General features: G+C 37.0%; 1 protein-coding gene across 9 annotated transcripts in view; it reads right to left on the bottom strand.

Annotated features, from left to right (window-relative positions):
* The window catches only part of ALMS1 (ALMS1 centrosome and basal body associated protein), a 196,640-nt gene that overhangs the window by 26,547 nt on the left and 153,417 nt on the right, over positions 1–16,676 (bottom strand). For 7 of the 9 annotated variants that reach the window (XR_014051509.1, XM_081483026.1, XM_081483027.1 and 4 more), the window contains 2 exons: positions 15,426–15,596; positions 12,276–13,441 (listed from right to left, as the gene is read on the bottom strand). Coding sequence is in view for 7 of the 9 variants with exons in the window: in XM_081483026.1 (XP_081339152.1) it covers positions 12,276–13,441; positions 15,426–15,596 (1,337 nt within the window). In the remaining 2 variants the exon portion in view is untranslated. Of the gene's footprint in view, positions 1–7,695; positions 7,811–12,124; positions 13,442–15,425; positions 15,597–16,676 lie in introns of those variants that run through there. The other 2 variants (XM_081483029.1, XR_014051508.1) reach the window with 2 other exon arrangements.

Raw genomic sequence — 16,676 nt, 5'->3', positions numbered from 1 at the left:
AATGGATAGATAAATTTGACCGACCAATAAGGAAATTGAAGGCTTGAATAACACTATAAATCAAGTAGATCTAGAGACATATACATAATACTCCAACCAACGGAAGCAGAATACACATTCTTCTTGAGGGCGCATGTAATGTTCTCCAGAAGAGACCATATGCTAGGTCAAAATAGTCACAATACATTTACATATCATACACAGTACTAATATGTTCTCTGACCACAATGGAATGAAATTAGAAATCAATAAGGAACTCTGAAATTTCAGAAATAATAGAAATTAAACAACACACTCTTAACTGCCAATGTTCAAAGACAAAATCACAAGTTAGAAAATACTTTAAGATGAATGAAAACGAAAGCAAAACATAACCAAACTTATATGGGATGCAGTGAAGGCAGAGCTTACAGAAATTTGTACCTCTAAATGTATATATTAAAAGAAGCAAGATTTCAAATCTATAACCTCATCTTCAACCTTAAGAAACCAGAAAAAGAAGAGCAAATAAAATCCAAAGCAGGCAAAATGAAGGAAATTATGTAGATTAAAGTGAAAATGTATGAATCAGAAAATCAAAAAAAAAGAGAAAAGAAATCAAAAGTTTGTTCTTTGAAAAGGTCCAAAAAATGGACGAATTTTAGCTAAACTCACCAAGGGGAAAAAAAAGGAAAAGGTAAATCATTATATATGCAAAGATGATGTTCTAACATCAAAATTTTATATAGGCTATAATATCAACTATGTGCAAGAAAAAACATGAAGCTAACAAAGTATCAGATGAAACTTTTTAAAGTGTGGATTCAAGAATAAAAGAGTTCTTAAACCCTAAAAAAAAAAAAAGAATGAACCAGGGGGTGTTACTATCAATCACACAGAGATTAAAAGGGATCATAAGGCAACATTATGAACAATTATATGTCAACAAATCAGATAACCTCGATGAAACAATTTCTTAGAAAAATAACCTACCAAAACTGACTCAAGCAAAAACAGGACGTATGAACAGAACTATAATAAGGAAAGAGACTGAGTCAGTAATCAGAAAACATACACCAAAGAAAAGCCCAAGCCTATATTTCACTGGTAAATTCTAAAAACACCATTTAAAATAGAATTAACAATAAGCACTCACAAACTTAAAAAAACAACTACTTCAAAACAAGAGGGCTTCCCTGGTGACTCAGTGATAAAGAATCTGCCTGCTAATGCAGGAGACACAGGTTTGATTCCTGAGCCAGGAACATCCTACATGTTGTGGAGCTCCTAAGCCTGTGTGTCACAACTATTGAGCCTGTGTTCTAGAGCCCGGGAACCAAAACTCCTGAGCCCACATGCCCCAACTACTGAAGGACACACACTCTAGGGCTTGGCCCTGCAACAAGAGAAGCTACTGCAATGAGAAGCTCACGTACTGCAACTAGAGAGTAGCTCCTGCTTGTCACAACTAGAGAAAACCCTGGGCAGCACTGAAGACCCAGCACAGCTAAAAAGAAAAAAAAACAAGAAGGATCACTTCCCAAATCATCCTATGAGGATGAATTGTATTACCTTGAGAAAAAAAGGCTAAGATATAATAAAACTACAGACCAGTACCCCTTATCAATATAGAAGGAAAATCTTCAACAAAATACTAGGAAACTGAATCCAGCAACACAGAAGAGGAATTATACATCAAAACCAAAAGGGATTTATCTAGGGAAGGCAAGGTTGGTTTCATATATAATTATCAGTCAATGTGATACACAATATTAATAAAGAAAACATATATTATTTCTTATACATAGAAAAAGCATATGGCAAAACCTGAAACCCTTCCATAATAAAAACACTCAACAGGGACTTCTCTGGTGGTCCAGTGGTTAAGACTCTACCCTTTTACTGCAGGAGGTACAGATTAGACTAGCTGGGGAACTAAGATCAGGCATGCTCTATAGTGTGGCCAAAAAGTAAAAAAATAAAAAAAATTTAAAAAACACCAAACAAAATAGGAATAGAAGAGAACTTCCTCAATCTGACAAAGAGCATTTATAAAAATCTCAGAGTAAACATCATCCTTAATGACCAGAAAGATTTCACCCTAAAATCAGGGATAAGACAAGGATACTCATTCTTACCACTTCTATTCAAGATAGTACTGGAAGTTCTAGCAAGGGCAACTAGGCAACAAAAAAAAGAAAGAAGGAAAACAATCTCTATTTGCAGATGACACAATATTTTAGATAGAAAACACCAATGAACACACACAAACTCAAACATACTCAAACTTATAAACAAGTTCAACAAAGTTGCAGTTACCAAGATAAATATGAAAAAATCAGTAGATTCCTGTACAGTTCAGTTCAGTTGCTCAGTCATGTTCAACTCTGTGCGACCCCATGGACTGCAACACGCCAGGCTTCCCTGTCCATCACCAACTCCCGGAACTTGCTCAAACTCATGTCCGTTGAGTTGGTGATGCCATCCAACCATCTCATCCTCTGTCATCCCCTTCTCCTCCTGCCTTCAACCTTTCCCAGCATCAGGGTCTTTTCCAAGGAGTCAGTTCTTCACTTGTTATACTTGTTAGTGTACACTAACAAGGAAGAGTCCTAAAATGAACTTCAGAACACTAGTAATGTTGGTATTAAAAAAAATAAAGAATAAAATACTCAATATACTTTTAACAAAAGAAGTGCCAAACTACAAAGAAGTGGAAATTATAAACATCATTGAAAGAAATTCAAGATGACCTAAGTAAGTAGAAAGACATCCCATGTTCATGGATTAGAAGATTTAATATCATCAGAGTAACAATATTCCCTAAATTCTTCTACAGTTGCAATGCAATCCCTCCCCAAGATTCAAGTTGTCTAGTTTTTTCTTTTGGGCAGAAACTGACAAGCTGATCTTAAAATTCCTATGACCTAAAAATAATAAGATTGAAAAGGAAAAAACAAAGTTGGAGGATTCACACTAATTAGACAGTGTTGTAGTGGAATAAAGATTGACATAGGTTTAGTGTCCAGAAATAAACCCTTACATTTATAACTTTTTTATCATTAAAAAAATTAAAAAAATCTTTTTCCCTTTATGATCAATTGGTTTTTGCCAAGGGTGCCCAGACAATTCAATGGAGAAAAGAATAGTCTTTGCAACAAATGGTACTAAGACAATTGGATATCTACAGGCCAAAGAATGAAATTGTACTACCTCAACACCACATACAAAAATTAACTTAAAAAGGTTCATCAAAGTAAAAGTAAGAACTAAAATTATGAAACTTTTAGAAGAAACAAAAAAGAGTAAATATTTTATAACCATGGGTTAGATAACAGTTTTAGATATTACACAAAAAGAATAAGGAACAAAAGAAATAACAGATAAATTGAATGTTTTTGTCAAAATTGAAACTTTTGTACCACAAATAATATCATCAAGAAAGTGAAAAGCAAGTCACAGAATGTAAGGACATGTTTGGAAAACATAAGGGACTTGTATTCAGAATAGCAAAGAAACAGTAATAAAATGACAAATAACTCAATTTTAAAATAGGCAAAGGATCTGCATAGATATTTCTCTAAAGAAGATATACAAATGGCCATCAGGCATATGAAAAAATGCTCAATATCAGTAGCTGTTAGGGAAATGCAAATTAAAATCACAGTGACATAACTCTTCACATCCATAAGATGGCTATTATCAAACGACAGAAAACAAGTATTGATGAAGATGTAGAAAAACTGGAATATTATCTAGGTGGGAATATAAAATGAAGCAGCCACTTTTGAAAACACTTTGGCAGTTAACTCAAAAGCTTAAACAGAGTTACTACATGATTTAGCAATTCTACTCCTAGGTATATATACACCTAAGAAAACTGAGGAAACATGTTGACACAAAAATTTGTACATTAATGTTCACTGCAGCATTTTTCATAATGGCCAAAAGAGCAGAAACAATCCAAACGTCCAACAACTCATGAATAAACATGTTGTACATGCACATGAAATACTGTTCGGCCGTAATAAACAACAACTGACTCATGCTACAAAATGAACCTTGACAAAATTAAGGGGAGGCTAGGAGATGACTGTTAATGGGCATGGAGTTTCTTTTTGGCATGAGAAGAAAGTTCTGGAATTAGTGGTGATGGTTGCACTTTAAAAGAATGAATTGTAGGGCTTCCCTGGTGGCTCAGTGGTGAAGAGTCCGCCTGTCAATGCAGGGACACTGGTTCAATCCCTGGTCCAGGAAGACCCCCCCCCCGGCCTCAGGGCACCTAAGCCTGTGCACCATAATTACAGAATCTTGTGCTCTAGAGCCCAGGAGTTACAAATACTGAGCCCATGTGCTGCATCTACTGAAACCCATGAACCCGAGAGCCTGTGTTCCACAACAAGTGAAGCTATCAAAGAGAGAAGCCCATGCACGGCAACTAGAGAGTAACTCCCAACTCGCCACAACTAGAGAAAAGCCCGTGCAGCAACGAAGACCCAGCAGAGATAAAAACATAATTAATTAAAAAAAAGAATGAATTGTAAGGTATGTAAATTTTACTTTTTGACCCAACAATGAGACATACCCTGGGAAAGTAAGAAAACGAATTTTAAAAACCTGACAACAATCCAAGATCCAACATAGGGAAAAAAATATCATGGTTGCCCCGGGTACAGATATATTACACATATGCACCCAGAAAGGGGGGAACAAAATTAACTGAGTTTTGAATTAAAGATTATTACTGGGACTTCCCTGGTGGTCCAGCGGTTAAGAATCTGCCTTGCAATGCAAGGAAGGTGGGTTCGATTTCTGGGAGGGAACTAAGATCCCATATGCCACATAGCAACTGAGCCTGAGCGCCGCATCTAGAGTCCATGTGCCGCAATGAAAGATCCCACACTACAATGAAGATCCGTGTGCTGCAACTAAGATCTGAGACAGCCAAATAAATCAATAAATATTCTAAAAAACTGTTTAAAAGTTTTATAGCCAAACAAGTTGTTATTCCTATACAAAGGTGACAGAATGATAATCTCAAATTTGTTAAACTGAAGAGATGCTCACTTCTGAAAAAACTATTGAAAAATCTATCCAAAGAATAAAATTATTTAAATTAATAAACTCAGTTATATTGAAAAGACTTGTGACAAATACTGATGCTTTTAAAAAACATAGTGATTTTGCTTACAATATGGAAGAAAAATGTTATGCTTCTTGAAAATAAAGCTAATCAATACAGGAGTAACACTTTCAGAATAAACATAAAATTCACAAAATAAATATTGGTACGTTGGGGGAAGTGTGTGTATGTGGGGAGAAGTAGGGCAAGCATAACCAACTTCTTAATTCTTCCTATAATGGAGTCAATAGATACTAACTTCATTTCTGACAGTGATAGATTGAGATAGTGGCTTAAGCATATTTGTTAGTTACATGGCTGCTAAATTAGCAAAAAAAACCCCAGAAAACCTCAACTCAAAGAAATCATATACCAATGAAAAAAATTGGAAACTGTAAGAAATCACTAAAAGTGATAAGAAACACTGAAGAACCAAGACAATTTTGGAAAAGAACAACAAAGTTGGAGGATCCACACTTCCAGATTTCAAAACAGTAATACAACAGTGAAATATTGGCATAAAGACAAGTAAATCAATTGACTAGAACAGACAGAAATAAACCTTTGTGCCATATGGTCAAATGATCTACGATCAAAGGATCTCTGACCCTTGACAAGGGGCCAAGATCACTCAATGGGAAAAGAGTAATTTTCTTAACAAATAGTGCTGGGAAAACTGGCTATCCACACACTCTTAAAAAGAATGAAGTTGGAACCTTACTTTATAGCATATACAAAAATTACCTCGAAATGAATTAAAGACTTAAAACCATAAAATTCTTGGAAGAACACATTAGGGGAAAAGCTTCATGGCACTGGACTTGGTAATGATTTCAAAAGCATAGGAAGCAAAAGTAAAAGTCAATAATTGGCATTGCATCAATATTAAAAATTTCTGTGCGTCAAAGAAACAATCAAAAAAGGTGAAAAGGCAACTCACTGATTGGGAGAAAAATTTATAAATCATGTATCTGATAAAAGGTTAATACTCAGAATATATAAAGAACAACTACAACTCAATGACCAAAAAATAAATAACATGATTCAAGAATGGGCAAAGTATTTGGACAGATATTTTTCCAAAGATGATATATGAATGGTCAAGAAGCCTGTAAAAAAAATGTTCAATATCAGTAATCATGAAAGAAATGCAAAGCAAAACTGTAAGATATCACTTCATACATATTAGGATGCCACTATTAAAAAAACAGAAAACAACAAGTGTTGGCAAAGATGTGGAAAAAGTGGAACCATTCTGTCTTGTTAGTGAGACTGTAAAATGGTGCAGCTACTGTGGAAAACAGTGTAGTAGTTCCTCAAATAGTTAAAAACAGAATTACCATATAACTGAACCATTCCACTTCTGGATATATATCCACAAAAATTGAAAGGAGGATCTCGAATGGATATTTGTACACTCGTGTTCACAGCATCATTATTCACAACAGTCTAAAAGTAGAAGCAACACAAATATCTACTGATGGATGAATAAACAAAATGTGGTATACACATACATTGCAGTATTATTCAGTTTTTTTTTTTAAAAGACAATCCTGTCAGATGGTACAACACTGATGATCCTTGAGGAAATGCTAAGGGAAATAAACTTGCTACTTAAGGAAAAATACTGTATTCCACTTACATGAGGCAACTATGTAGTCAAATTCTTAAGACACGGAAAGTAGAATAGTGGTTGCCAGGGGTGGAGCATAAAGTGGTATGTATTTAATATCACTGAACTATATCATGTACAAAAATAAATTCAAAATGGATTTAAGACAGATGTAGGAACTGAAACCACAACCAAAAAACAGACAAAACTTCCTGAAGAAAACATAGGCAGTAAGCTATATGACGTTGGTCTTAGTACTTTTTTCTGGATGTATCTTCTCAGGCATGGGAAAGAACACCAAAAATAAACAAATGGGACTACATCAAACTAAAGAGCTTTTCCACAGCAAAGGGAACTATCAAGAAAAAGAAAAGGCCATCTATTGAATGGGAAAAGATAACTGCAAGCAGTTTATTGGAGAAGGGGTTAGTGCCCAAAATATACAAAGAACTCATACAACTCAACATAAAAAAACTAAACCTGATTTTCAAAATAGGCAAAGAATCTGAATAGACTTTTTTGCAAGGAAGACATGCAGATGGCCAAGAAGCACATGAAAAGATGCTCATCACGAATCATCAGTAAAATAAAAAGCATAAGTACAATGGGATATCATTTAACACATGTCAGAATGAGTTAGCAAAATACAACAAATAAATGTTGACAAGGATGTAGAGAAAACAGGATGCTCACGCACTATTGGTGGGAATGTAAATTGGTGCAGCCATTATGGAAAACAAGGAGGTTCCCCACAAAATTAAAAATAGAACTACCACATGACCCAACAATTAACTTATGGGTATTTTTCAAAAGAAAACAAAAACACTAATTTGAAGAGATAAATCCACTACCACATTCACTGAAGCATTATTTACAATAGCCAAGATATGGAAGCATAAGAATTCTTATCACAAGGAAAATATTTTTTTCTATTTCTTTAATTTTGTATCTATATGAGATGATGGATGTTCACTAAACTTACTGTGATAGTCATTTCATGATGTATACATCATGTGAAATGCCAGGCTGGATGAATCAGAAGCTGGAATCAAAATTGCCAGAAGTAATAACAACCTCAGATACGCAGATGAGAACACCTAATGGCAGAAAGAGAAGAGGAATTAAAGGGCCTCTTGATGAAGGTGAAAGAGGAGAGTTAAAAAGCTGGGTTAAAACTCAACATTCAAAAAACTACGGTCATGGCATCTGATTTCATTACTTCATGGCAAATAGAAGGGGAAAAAGTGGAAACGGTGAGAGATTTTGTTTTCTTGGCTCCAAAATCACTGCGGATGGTGACTGTAGACATGAAATTAAAAGACACTTGTTCCTTGGAAGAAAAGCTATGATAAACCTAGACAGTGTATTATAAAACAGAGCCATCACTTTGCCTACAAAGGTCCGTCTAGTCAAAGCTATGGTTTTTCCAGTAGTCATGTATGGATGTGAGAACTGGGCTATAAAGAAGGCTGAGTGCCAAAGAATTGATGCTTTTGAACTGTAGTGTTGGAGAAGACTCTTGAGAGTCCCTTGGACTGCAAGGAGATCAAACCACTCAATCCAAAGGAAACCTGAATATTCATTGGAAGGACTGGTGCTGATGTGCAGAGCTGACTCACTGGAAAAGACCCTGATGTTGGGAAAGACTGAAGGCAAGAGAAGAGGACAGCAGAGGATGAGATGGTTAGACAGAATCACCGACTCAATGGATAGGAATATGAGCAGACTTCAGGAGACAGTGGAGGACAGAGGAGCCTGGCCTGTTGCAGTCCACGGGATAACAAAAAGTCAGACATGACTTAGTGACTGAAGAACAACAAATAAAAGACAAATCATTATGCTGTACTCAAACTTAAACAGATATGTCAATTATCTCTCAATCAAACTGGAAGAAAAATAACTTATAACACTTGTACACTGACAACTATAAAACATTGCTGAAAGATATTAAAGATCTAAATAAATCAAAAGACATTCTGTGTTCATGGATTGGAAGACAATATCATTAGGATGGCATTAAACCCTAAAGCAAACTACCTATTAAATGCAATTAATATCAAAATTCCAATGACATTTTCAGCAGAAATAAAAAAGCTGATCCTAAAACTCATATGGAGACATAAGACCCCGACTGGCCAAAAGTGTCTTTAAAAAAAAAAAAAAGTTGTAAGACTAACACTTCTCAATTTTAAAATTTACTGGTACTCCAGTGGTGAGAATCAGCCTTGGAATACAGGGGATGTCGGTTCAATCCCTGGTCAGGGAACAAAGATCCCACATGCTGTGAAGCAACTTAAGCACCACAACTACTGATGCCTGTGCTCTACAGCAAAAGATCCCGCATGACACAACGAAGATCCTGCTTGCCGCAACTAAGACCCAAGGCAGCCAAATAAAAACAAATAAATATTAATAAAAAAACTTACTACCGAAACATCAGTAATCAAATCAGTGTAGTAATGGCATATAGATATGCATGTAGATCAAAGGAACAGAATTGAGAGCCTAGAAATAAACCCTCACATCTGTGGTCAGTTGATTTTTAACAAGGGTGTCAGGACCATTCAATAAGGAAAGAACAGTCTCAACAATTGGTGCTGGGACAACTGGATATCTATGTGGAAAAGAAAGATGTTTAACCTCTGTGCTGTGCTGTACTTAGCTGCTCAGTCGTGTCCAACTCTTTGCAACCCTATTGTCCATAGCCCGCCAGGCTCCTCTGTTACTGGGGATTCTCCAGGCAAGAATACTGGAGTGGGTTGCCATGCCCTCCTCCAGGGGATGTTCCCAACCTAGTGATCAAACCCAGGTCTCCTGCAATGCAGGCAGATTCTTTACCATCTGAGCTGCCAGGGAAGCCCAAGAATACTGGAGTGGGTAGCCTATCCCTTCTCCAGGGGAATTGCCTGAGCCAGGAGTCTAATCAGGGTCTCCTGCATTGCAGGTGGATTCTTTACTAGTTGAGCTACCAGGGAAGTCTGTTTGACCCCTACCTCATACCATATAGATAAATTAACTCAGTGTATATCCAAGATGCAAGTGAAAGAACTAAAAGTATAAAATTCTTGATAAAAATAAATGGACAAATCCTTATGACTCTGGATTTGGCAACGGCTTCTTAAATATGACACCAAAAGCACAAGCACAAAAGAAAAGATAGGCACACTGGGGCTTCATTAAATGTAAAATGCTATGCAGCAAAGAACAGTACATAAGCGGAAAACACATCTCAGAGAGTGGAAGCAATATTTTCAGATTACACATCTGATAAGATTCCACAATCCAGAATATATAAAGAACTCTTACAACTCAAAAACATAAAGGACAAACAATTAAAAAGTGGACGAAGACCTGAATAGATATTTTTCTAAGGAAGATATAAAAATGATCAACAAGTACATAAAAAGGTACTTTAACATCATTAGTCGTTATGGAAAGGGAAAGGCAAAGCAAACCACAATCAAAATGACAGCGAGTATGAGATACAACTTTGTACCTACTGGGATGGCAAAAAAAGGTAGAGTGTTGGTGAATGTAGAGAAGCTGGAACCCTTAGAAATTGTTGGTGGGTATGTCAAATGAGGTAGCCACTGTGGAAAACAGTTTGAAGTTTTCTGAATAAGCTTAAAATTATTGGGCTCGCCAGAAAATTCAAGTTTTTCCATAACCTCTTATGGAAAAACCTGAATGAACTTTTTGGACAACCCAGTACCATATGACCCAGTAGTATTTCCAACTCCTACATATATACCCAAAAGAACTGTATGTAGGTGTTTAAAAACTTGTCCACAAATGTTCATGTTAGGTCTATTCATAATAGCCAAAAGGTAGAAACAACTCAAATGTCCATGAATGGATGAATAGATAAATAAAATGTGGTCTAAACAAATATTATTATTCAGCCATAAAAACCAACGAACTAATGACAGATGCTAGGACACAGAGAAATCAGATTATCCTAAAGTCAAAGAAGCCTGACAAAAAGATCACATATGATGTGACTCCAATTAAATGAAATAACCTGAGCAGGAAAGTTCACAGAAACATGAAGTAGACTTCTGTGGTTGTCAGGGACTGGTAGGAAGGAGAAAAGAGAGTGACTGCTTAATGAGGTTTCTACTAGGGTGATGGAAAGTTCTGGAACTAGACATGGTGATAGTTGCAAAACACTGTGAATATATTTAGTACCATGGAACTGTACACTTCAAAATGATAAAACTGTAAACTGTACGCTATATATTTTACTACACTGCCCCCCTCCCAAAAATGCTCTATCTGCATCCTTTCCCCCATCTCCTCTATGGAACAAAATGCCTCAATCATGTCTTTCCCTATTCTTTGCTTACTTTAAAAAAATCTTATTGTACTATTTATACCTGTAAGTACTGTCATTAAATACCTACCAAAAACTCAATTATGAGAAATAATATTTATGGTAAATGTCTGACTGTTTTGTGTCTTCTTCCCACTAAACTAGTGGTCTCCAAATTGTTTTAATCATGGGGTCCTACTGATCAAATATTTGAGCACAAATTATTAGATACTTATAAATTATGTATTATTGCTGTATTTATATATTATAGAATATAGACAAAACATAAACTTTAAAAGGTTCATATTCCAATGAACCATTTTGCAAGTATCCTTATTTGGAGAGCACTTCTCCAAATAAATTTTACCTTGGGTTAAAGTGACGGTCTGCATTTACTGACCCTGTAAAATCTGCCTTTATGGAATTCTTTAAACTAAGGCCATGTTAGCCTCACATGAGTATTGTTACTGAGAACATATTGTAAGGACTCCGCTGAGGATTTTGTTACACCACAATGCCTTCTTGAGGACAGATGAAGTTTCTCTTAAGTCTTTAGAACCAGAGATATCTGTACTGCTCTTGAAAATTTTGTTTTTCTATTAGAGTTCTGTAATTGATCACAACATTCTACCAATATTAACTGGTAGAAAACATAAAGCACAATTTGTGACTCACTTTTGGAACCATATCCACAAGGCGTCAACCTGTCTTCCCATTACTCTGAATTCTTCACTCATTTGTTTTAAAAATCATGTTGAAGCTCACTCCGCCCTGGCTTCAATCTAACTTTCTATCATTCCAATTCTTCCTCTACTTAAAAAAAATCATATTACTTATATATGTATGTGTGGATGTATATATGTGCTTAAAAGAATCTCAAAATTTCTTAAGATAGTGAGGAATGAATAAACAAAATCAACAGGCAAAAATAAAAAAGCAGGCAATATTGTTCAGAATGAAGGTCATTCTAAACTTGAAGTTCCCCTGTACCAAGGGTATATACTTGGCAGATTCTGAAGCATTTAGCCGCAAAGCCTTTCGTCCAAAGGGTAATTTGTAAATGAATGTTGAGGAAAAGAATGACAACTCACAATAGCACTGTACTACACTTTCTCACTCTTTTCCAGTTGGTAAGAATTATTATAGGGAGGAAAGGGCCATTGGCTTTTTTTCACCTGTGTGCAAAGGTTAACTAAAGAAGTCCATGAAAAAGGCAGTCACATCGCCAGATGGAATTTGTAGCCATGTACCTGGATGTGTTTCCTTCTGGTGTGCTCTGAAGTAATTTGGGGATAACCTGTATTCAATGCTTTCTTGTTTTTCTTGCTCCGCTTCTCAAGGTATCTCCTCTGATGGTCGGTGATGCTGCTGTATAATTTAATTCGCCTGGGTGACAAACAAACTCTTTCATGTCCAAAAGCATGGATCAATCGGGCAGTGTCAATGGTGGAAATTGAGCTGCTCCTCTCATGCAAAGTTACTTCCTTATCTGTTTGGGTCAATATATCTGATTCCACAGGAGAAGTGGTGGTAGAAAGGATGTTGGTGGCCGTATCTGTGAGCAGCTCGCTATCCTCTGAGTGTCTAGAATCTGAAGAAGTGTTATTTATATAATGAAAACCTGGCTGTTTTCTCAGAATGTATTTATCAAACTTAAACTGTTCAATTTTAATCTGATTGGACCTCCCAGCTTGATGAGTAGGAAGAATCTTATTTTTTTTAAGATCACCTGTGTTTTTATGGCATTTCTCCAGGCTTTTATACCGTTTCTTTTTCTGAAGCTTGTTTTTCTGCTGTTGCTGTCTATCACTCCATTCCTTGACATCTTGCTCCCCCCTGCTGTCATCCTGTGTACTTTCTGAGGGCTGAAGAGAATGTGTGATGGGATGCTGAAGAAGTTTAGCCAAACGATCAAGTCGTTCCACCAAGGAAATTTCCTTCTTGGCACTGAACTCAGGAGGTTTCTGTTGCTTCTGTCGTTCCTGGTATCTGTTCCAGAGTTCATTCAAACTCACAGTGTGCTCGGTTGTTAGCTCTGGGGTGGCCTTAGGATCTCTTTTTAAATCATTAATTTGTTTGTCAGATTTTGGAAAATCTCCAGCCTGACTTTTAGTAGCATGCTTCAATTCCTTGTTTTCCAAGTTTACATTGATACTGAGGCTCTCTATTCTGGTATAATCTGTCTTTGTCTTTTCCACATTTTGACAAGGGGAAGGAAGACAAGTGTATTCTCTTTGTTTGTCTGGATGATGTTGAAAGAAATCTTTCCAAGAATGCCTCATGAAAACACTTCTTCCTAAGGATTCATGGCAAAAATCTTGATCACTTGATAGATGCACTGGATGATGAAAGTAAAACTTAGCTGACCTAAATACAGAATGGGTAGTATTTTCAAATTCCGAATGACATCTGGATTCTGAAAAGGAGGGAAAAGGGGAAAAAAAAAGATTTTGAAGTACTTTCAAAATATCTGCATTCCCTTTAGAAATAGTATTCACATTTAATTCTTTATACACAAAACAAAGACTGAAGGAAATAATGGTTTACATAGGTCAGGGATGCAGTTATGCAAGAGTGGGCAGTCCCCAACCCTTTCCTGGACTACAAGGCCATGAGCTTGGCGTCCCTTTCCATAGCAGGGAAGGTGGAAGAAGTTAACTACATGATGACCAGACTGTACCCATGAAATAAGCTGCCACAATTCTGAGAACTGACCTCAAAGAAATGGGAACAAATTGACCCTGGAGTTGAAGACTAACTCTACTTAAACTTAAATCAGTCAAGATGATGCTGATCAAACCACTGCATGACCAACTTCAAGACAACTGTCAGAGCTGACTGCAATTTCTGCATGTAGTCCCCTCCTTCCACTTATACACCCTGAAACTTGCCTTTAAAAGCTCTCACCCACTGGTTGTCAGTGGGGGAGTCAGCCTTTGGACATAAGTCCCACTCACCCTTCCCCTGGTCTGCTAGCCTCCAAAATAAAGCAAACTTTCCTTTCCATAAAAAAAAAAAAAAAAAGAAAGAATGGTATATATAAAGATTCAGAAAATTCACTGCCTCTATAAAGGATTCATGCTGTGTGCCTAGTGCCCAGACTGGCATGGTAATACTTCAAGAGACTCAGGGTCAAAAGACCCAGATTCTGGGTTGGATTCTGCCACAAACTGGCTGTATGACCTTGAGGAGGGCACTCTGGTTCTTGGGATTGTAACAGCAGCTGCTATCTATCACTGCTTGCTATGTGTGGAGTATTATAAGATATGGTCTACCTCTGTTTTTTTCTCTCTTATAAAACTGACAGAGAGGTATTATTAATCTCATTTTCAGCAAAGAAACCTGAGACTTCATTTTTATCATCAGTAATTAAACAGATAAGATTTTCAAAAATGCCAACTCTTTACATGTTTTAGAGACTAGGAAAATTTTCCCTTTTTGTGAAATATCTTCACCCTTCCCTCCACGCAGATGATATCACTCTAATGGCTGAAAGCGAAGAACTAAAGAGCCTCTCGATGAGGGTAAAAGAGCTGAGTGAAATTTAAAGACACTTGCTCCTTGGAAGAAAAGCTATGACAATCCCAGACAGTATACTAAAACCCAGAGACATTGCTTTGGCCACAAAGGTCCTTCTAGTCAAAGCTATGGTTTTTCCAGTAGTCATGTATGGATGTGGGGCTTCCCTGGTGGTTCAGATGGTAAAGTACCTGTTTGCGATGCCGAGACCCAGGTTCGATCCCTGGGTCAGGAAGATACCCTGGAGAAGGGAATGGCAACCCACTGCTGTACTCTTGCCTGAGGAATTCTATGGACAGAAGAATCTGGCAGGCAACAGTCCATGGGGTCACAAAGAGTCAGACATGACTGAGCAACTAACATACATGTACAGATGTGAGACCTGGACCATAAAGAAAGCTGAGGACTGAAGAATTGATGCTTTCAAACTGTAACGCTGGAGAACTTGAGAGTCCCTTTAATTGCAAGAAAATCAACCCAGTCAACCCTAAAGATCAACCGTGATTATTCACTGAAGCACTGATGCTGAAGCTGAAACTCCAATACTTTGGCCACCTGATGTGCAGAGCCAACTCATTGGAAAAGACCCTGATGCTGGGAAAGACTCAAGGTAAAAGGAGAAGGGGACAGCAGAGGATGTGATGGTTAGATAGCATCACCAAATAAATGGACATGATTCAAACAAACTCCAGGAGATAGTGAAGGACAGGGATGCTTGGCGTGCTGTAGTCCACAAGGCTGCAAAGTCAGATATGACTTAGTGACTGAACAACAATGCTCACCAGAATTAAGTGGAAATGTGGACATTGGTGCTTGGGTACACACATGCTCTAACTCTCTCTCTTATAGCTCCTACCCCACCCACCACCCAATCCCATTACCTGCAAAATCTATCTGTAAGGATTTCTTTTCTTCTGACCAGGCTTCCTTAGGAACGTTCCTCTTACTATGGATCTCCTCTTTCTGTTTAATGGCTTTAGTGTCTGGCAGACTATCAGTCTTTGTGTCTTGTAGTTGAGTTGAGTGCTGTGAAGCAGCATCAGCCCTGGAACCTAAGACAGGAAAATGAAGACGGCAAGTTGACAAAACTTATTTTAAAATACCTTTCAAGCATCTACCGGGGTTGGAAAGATCCCCTGGAGAAGGGAAAGGCTACCCACTCCAGTATTCTGGATATTCTAGTATCCACAGAAAATTCCATGGACTGTACAGTCCATGGGTTCGTAAAGAGTCAGACACAACTGAGCAACTTTCACTTTTCACTTTCACTAGCGTGAGAAGACAGTTAAGATGGATAAACACTGAGAGTGAAAGAGAAAGACATCTTGGGAAAAGGTGAATACATATGAAAAAAATGGAATCGGGAAAGCAATTCAACATCTAAGAAACAGAACAATTATATAATTTATTTGATTACAAAATTTATAAGCACTGAAAAGTTGTTTGGGAGCCAATTCTACTGTTCTGAAAGACTAGGCTGAAGAGGTTTATTTTTAATTTTTAAGGGCAATGAAAACTTTTTGATGCAGAGATTAACATGATCAAAACTTTTTTTGAAGCACTGATTTAGCTACAGCAAAAAAGGGGGTAAATTTTTGAAGTTTTGCCCAGAATACATATAAGTTCTGAAAAAGAAGTAATACACACAAGAAAGGTAAGTGGCTAATTATACTCCAAAATGTGTTTCAATATTTATAACTGTGGCAGAAACTACCAGCTGTCTTCTGAAATTGACTTTCCTCTTCCTCTAAAATAAAACTGACTTAGCTGGGCATATGTTTACGAGAATAGAGATTATATTTCCCAGCCTCCCTGGCATCACAGGTTGGTGTGACCATGTGAATAACTCTGGCCAACAGGATGGGAGGGAAATGATACATTTAATTTTTGAGACATATTTAAAGGAAGAAATATACTTTTTTCTTTTCCTGTTCTCCTTTCTACTGGCTGGAATACGGCTCTGATGGCTATAGTATGAGAATGGAGGCTAAAACGCTGAAGCAACAGGAGAGAAAGAGCTTTGCTACCTGGTTTTCTATCTTCTTTAAGCCAGTGTCTTTTTTGTTTTGTTTTGCTCTCTGAGAGCTAAAGCTAATCCTAACTTAAACACACTTGAATAGGCATTTTTAATT

Source organism: Giraffa tippelskirchi, chromosome 4 (assembly GCF_054371585.1).
Source record: "Giraffa tippelskirchi isolate mGirTip1 chromosome 4, T2T-mGirTip1v1.2.pri, whole genome shotgun sequence".
NCBI lineage: Eukaryota > Metazoa > Chordata > Mammalia > Artiodactyla > Giraffidae > Giraffa > Giraffa tippelskirchi.
This window is presented reverse-complemented; position numbering and strand designations above follow the sequence as displayed.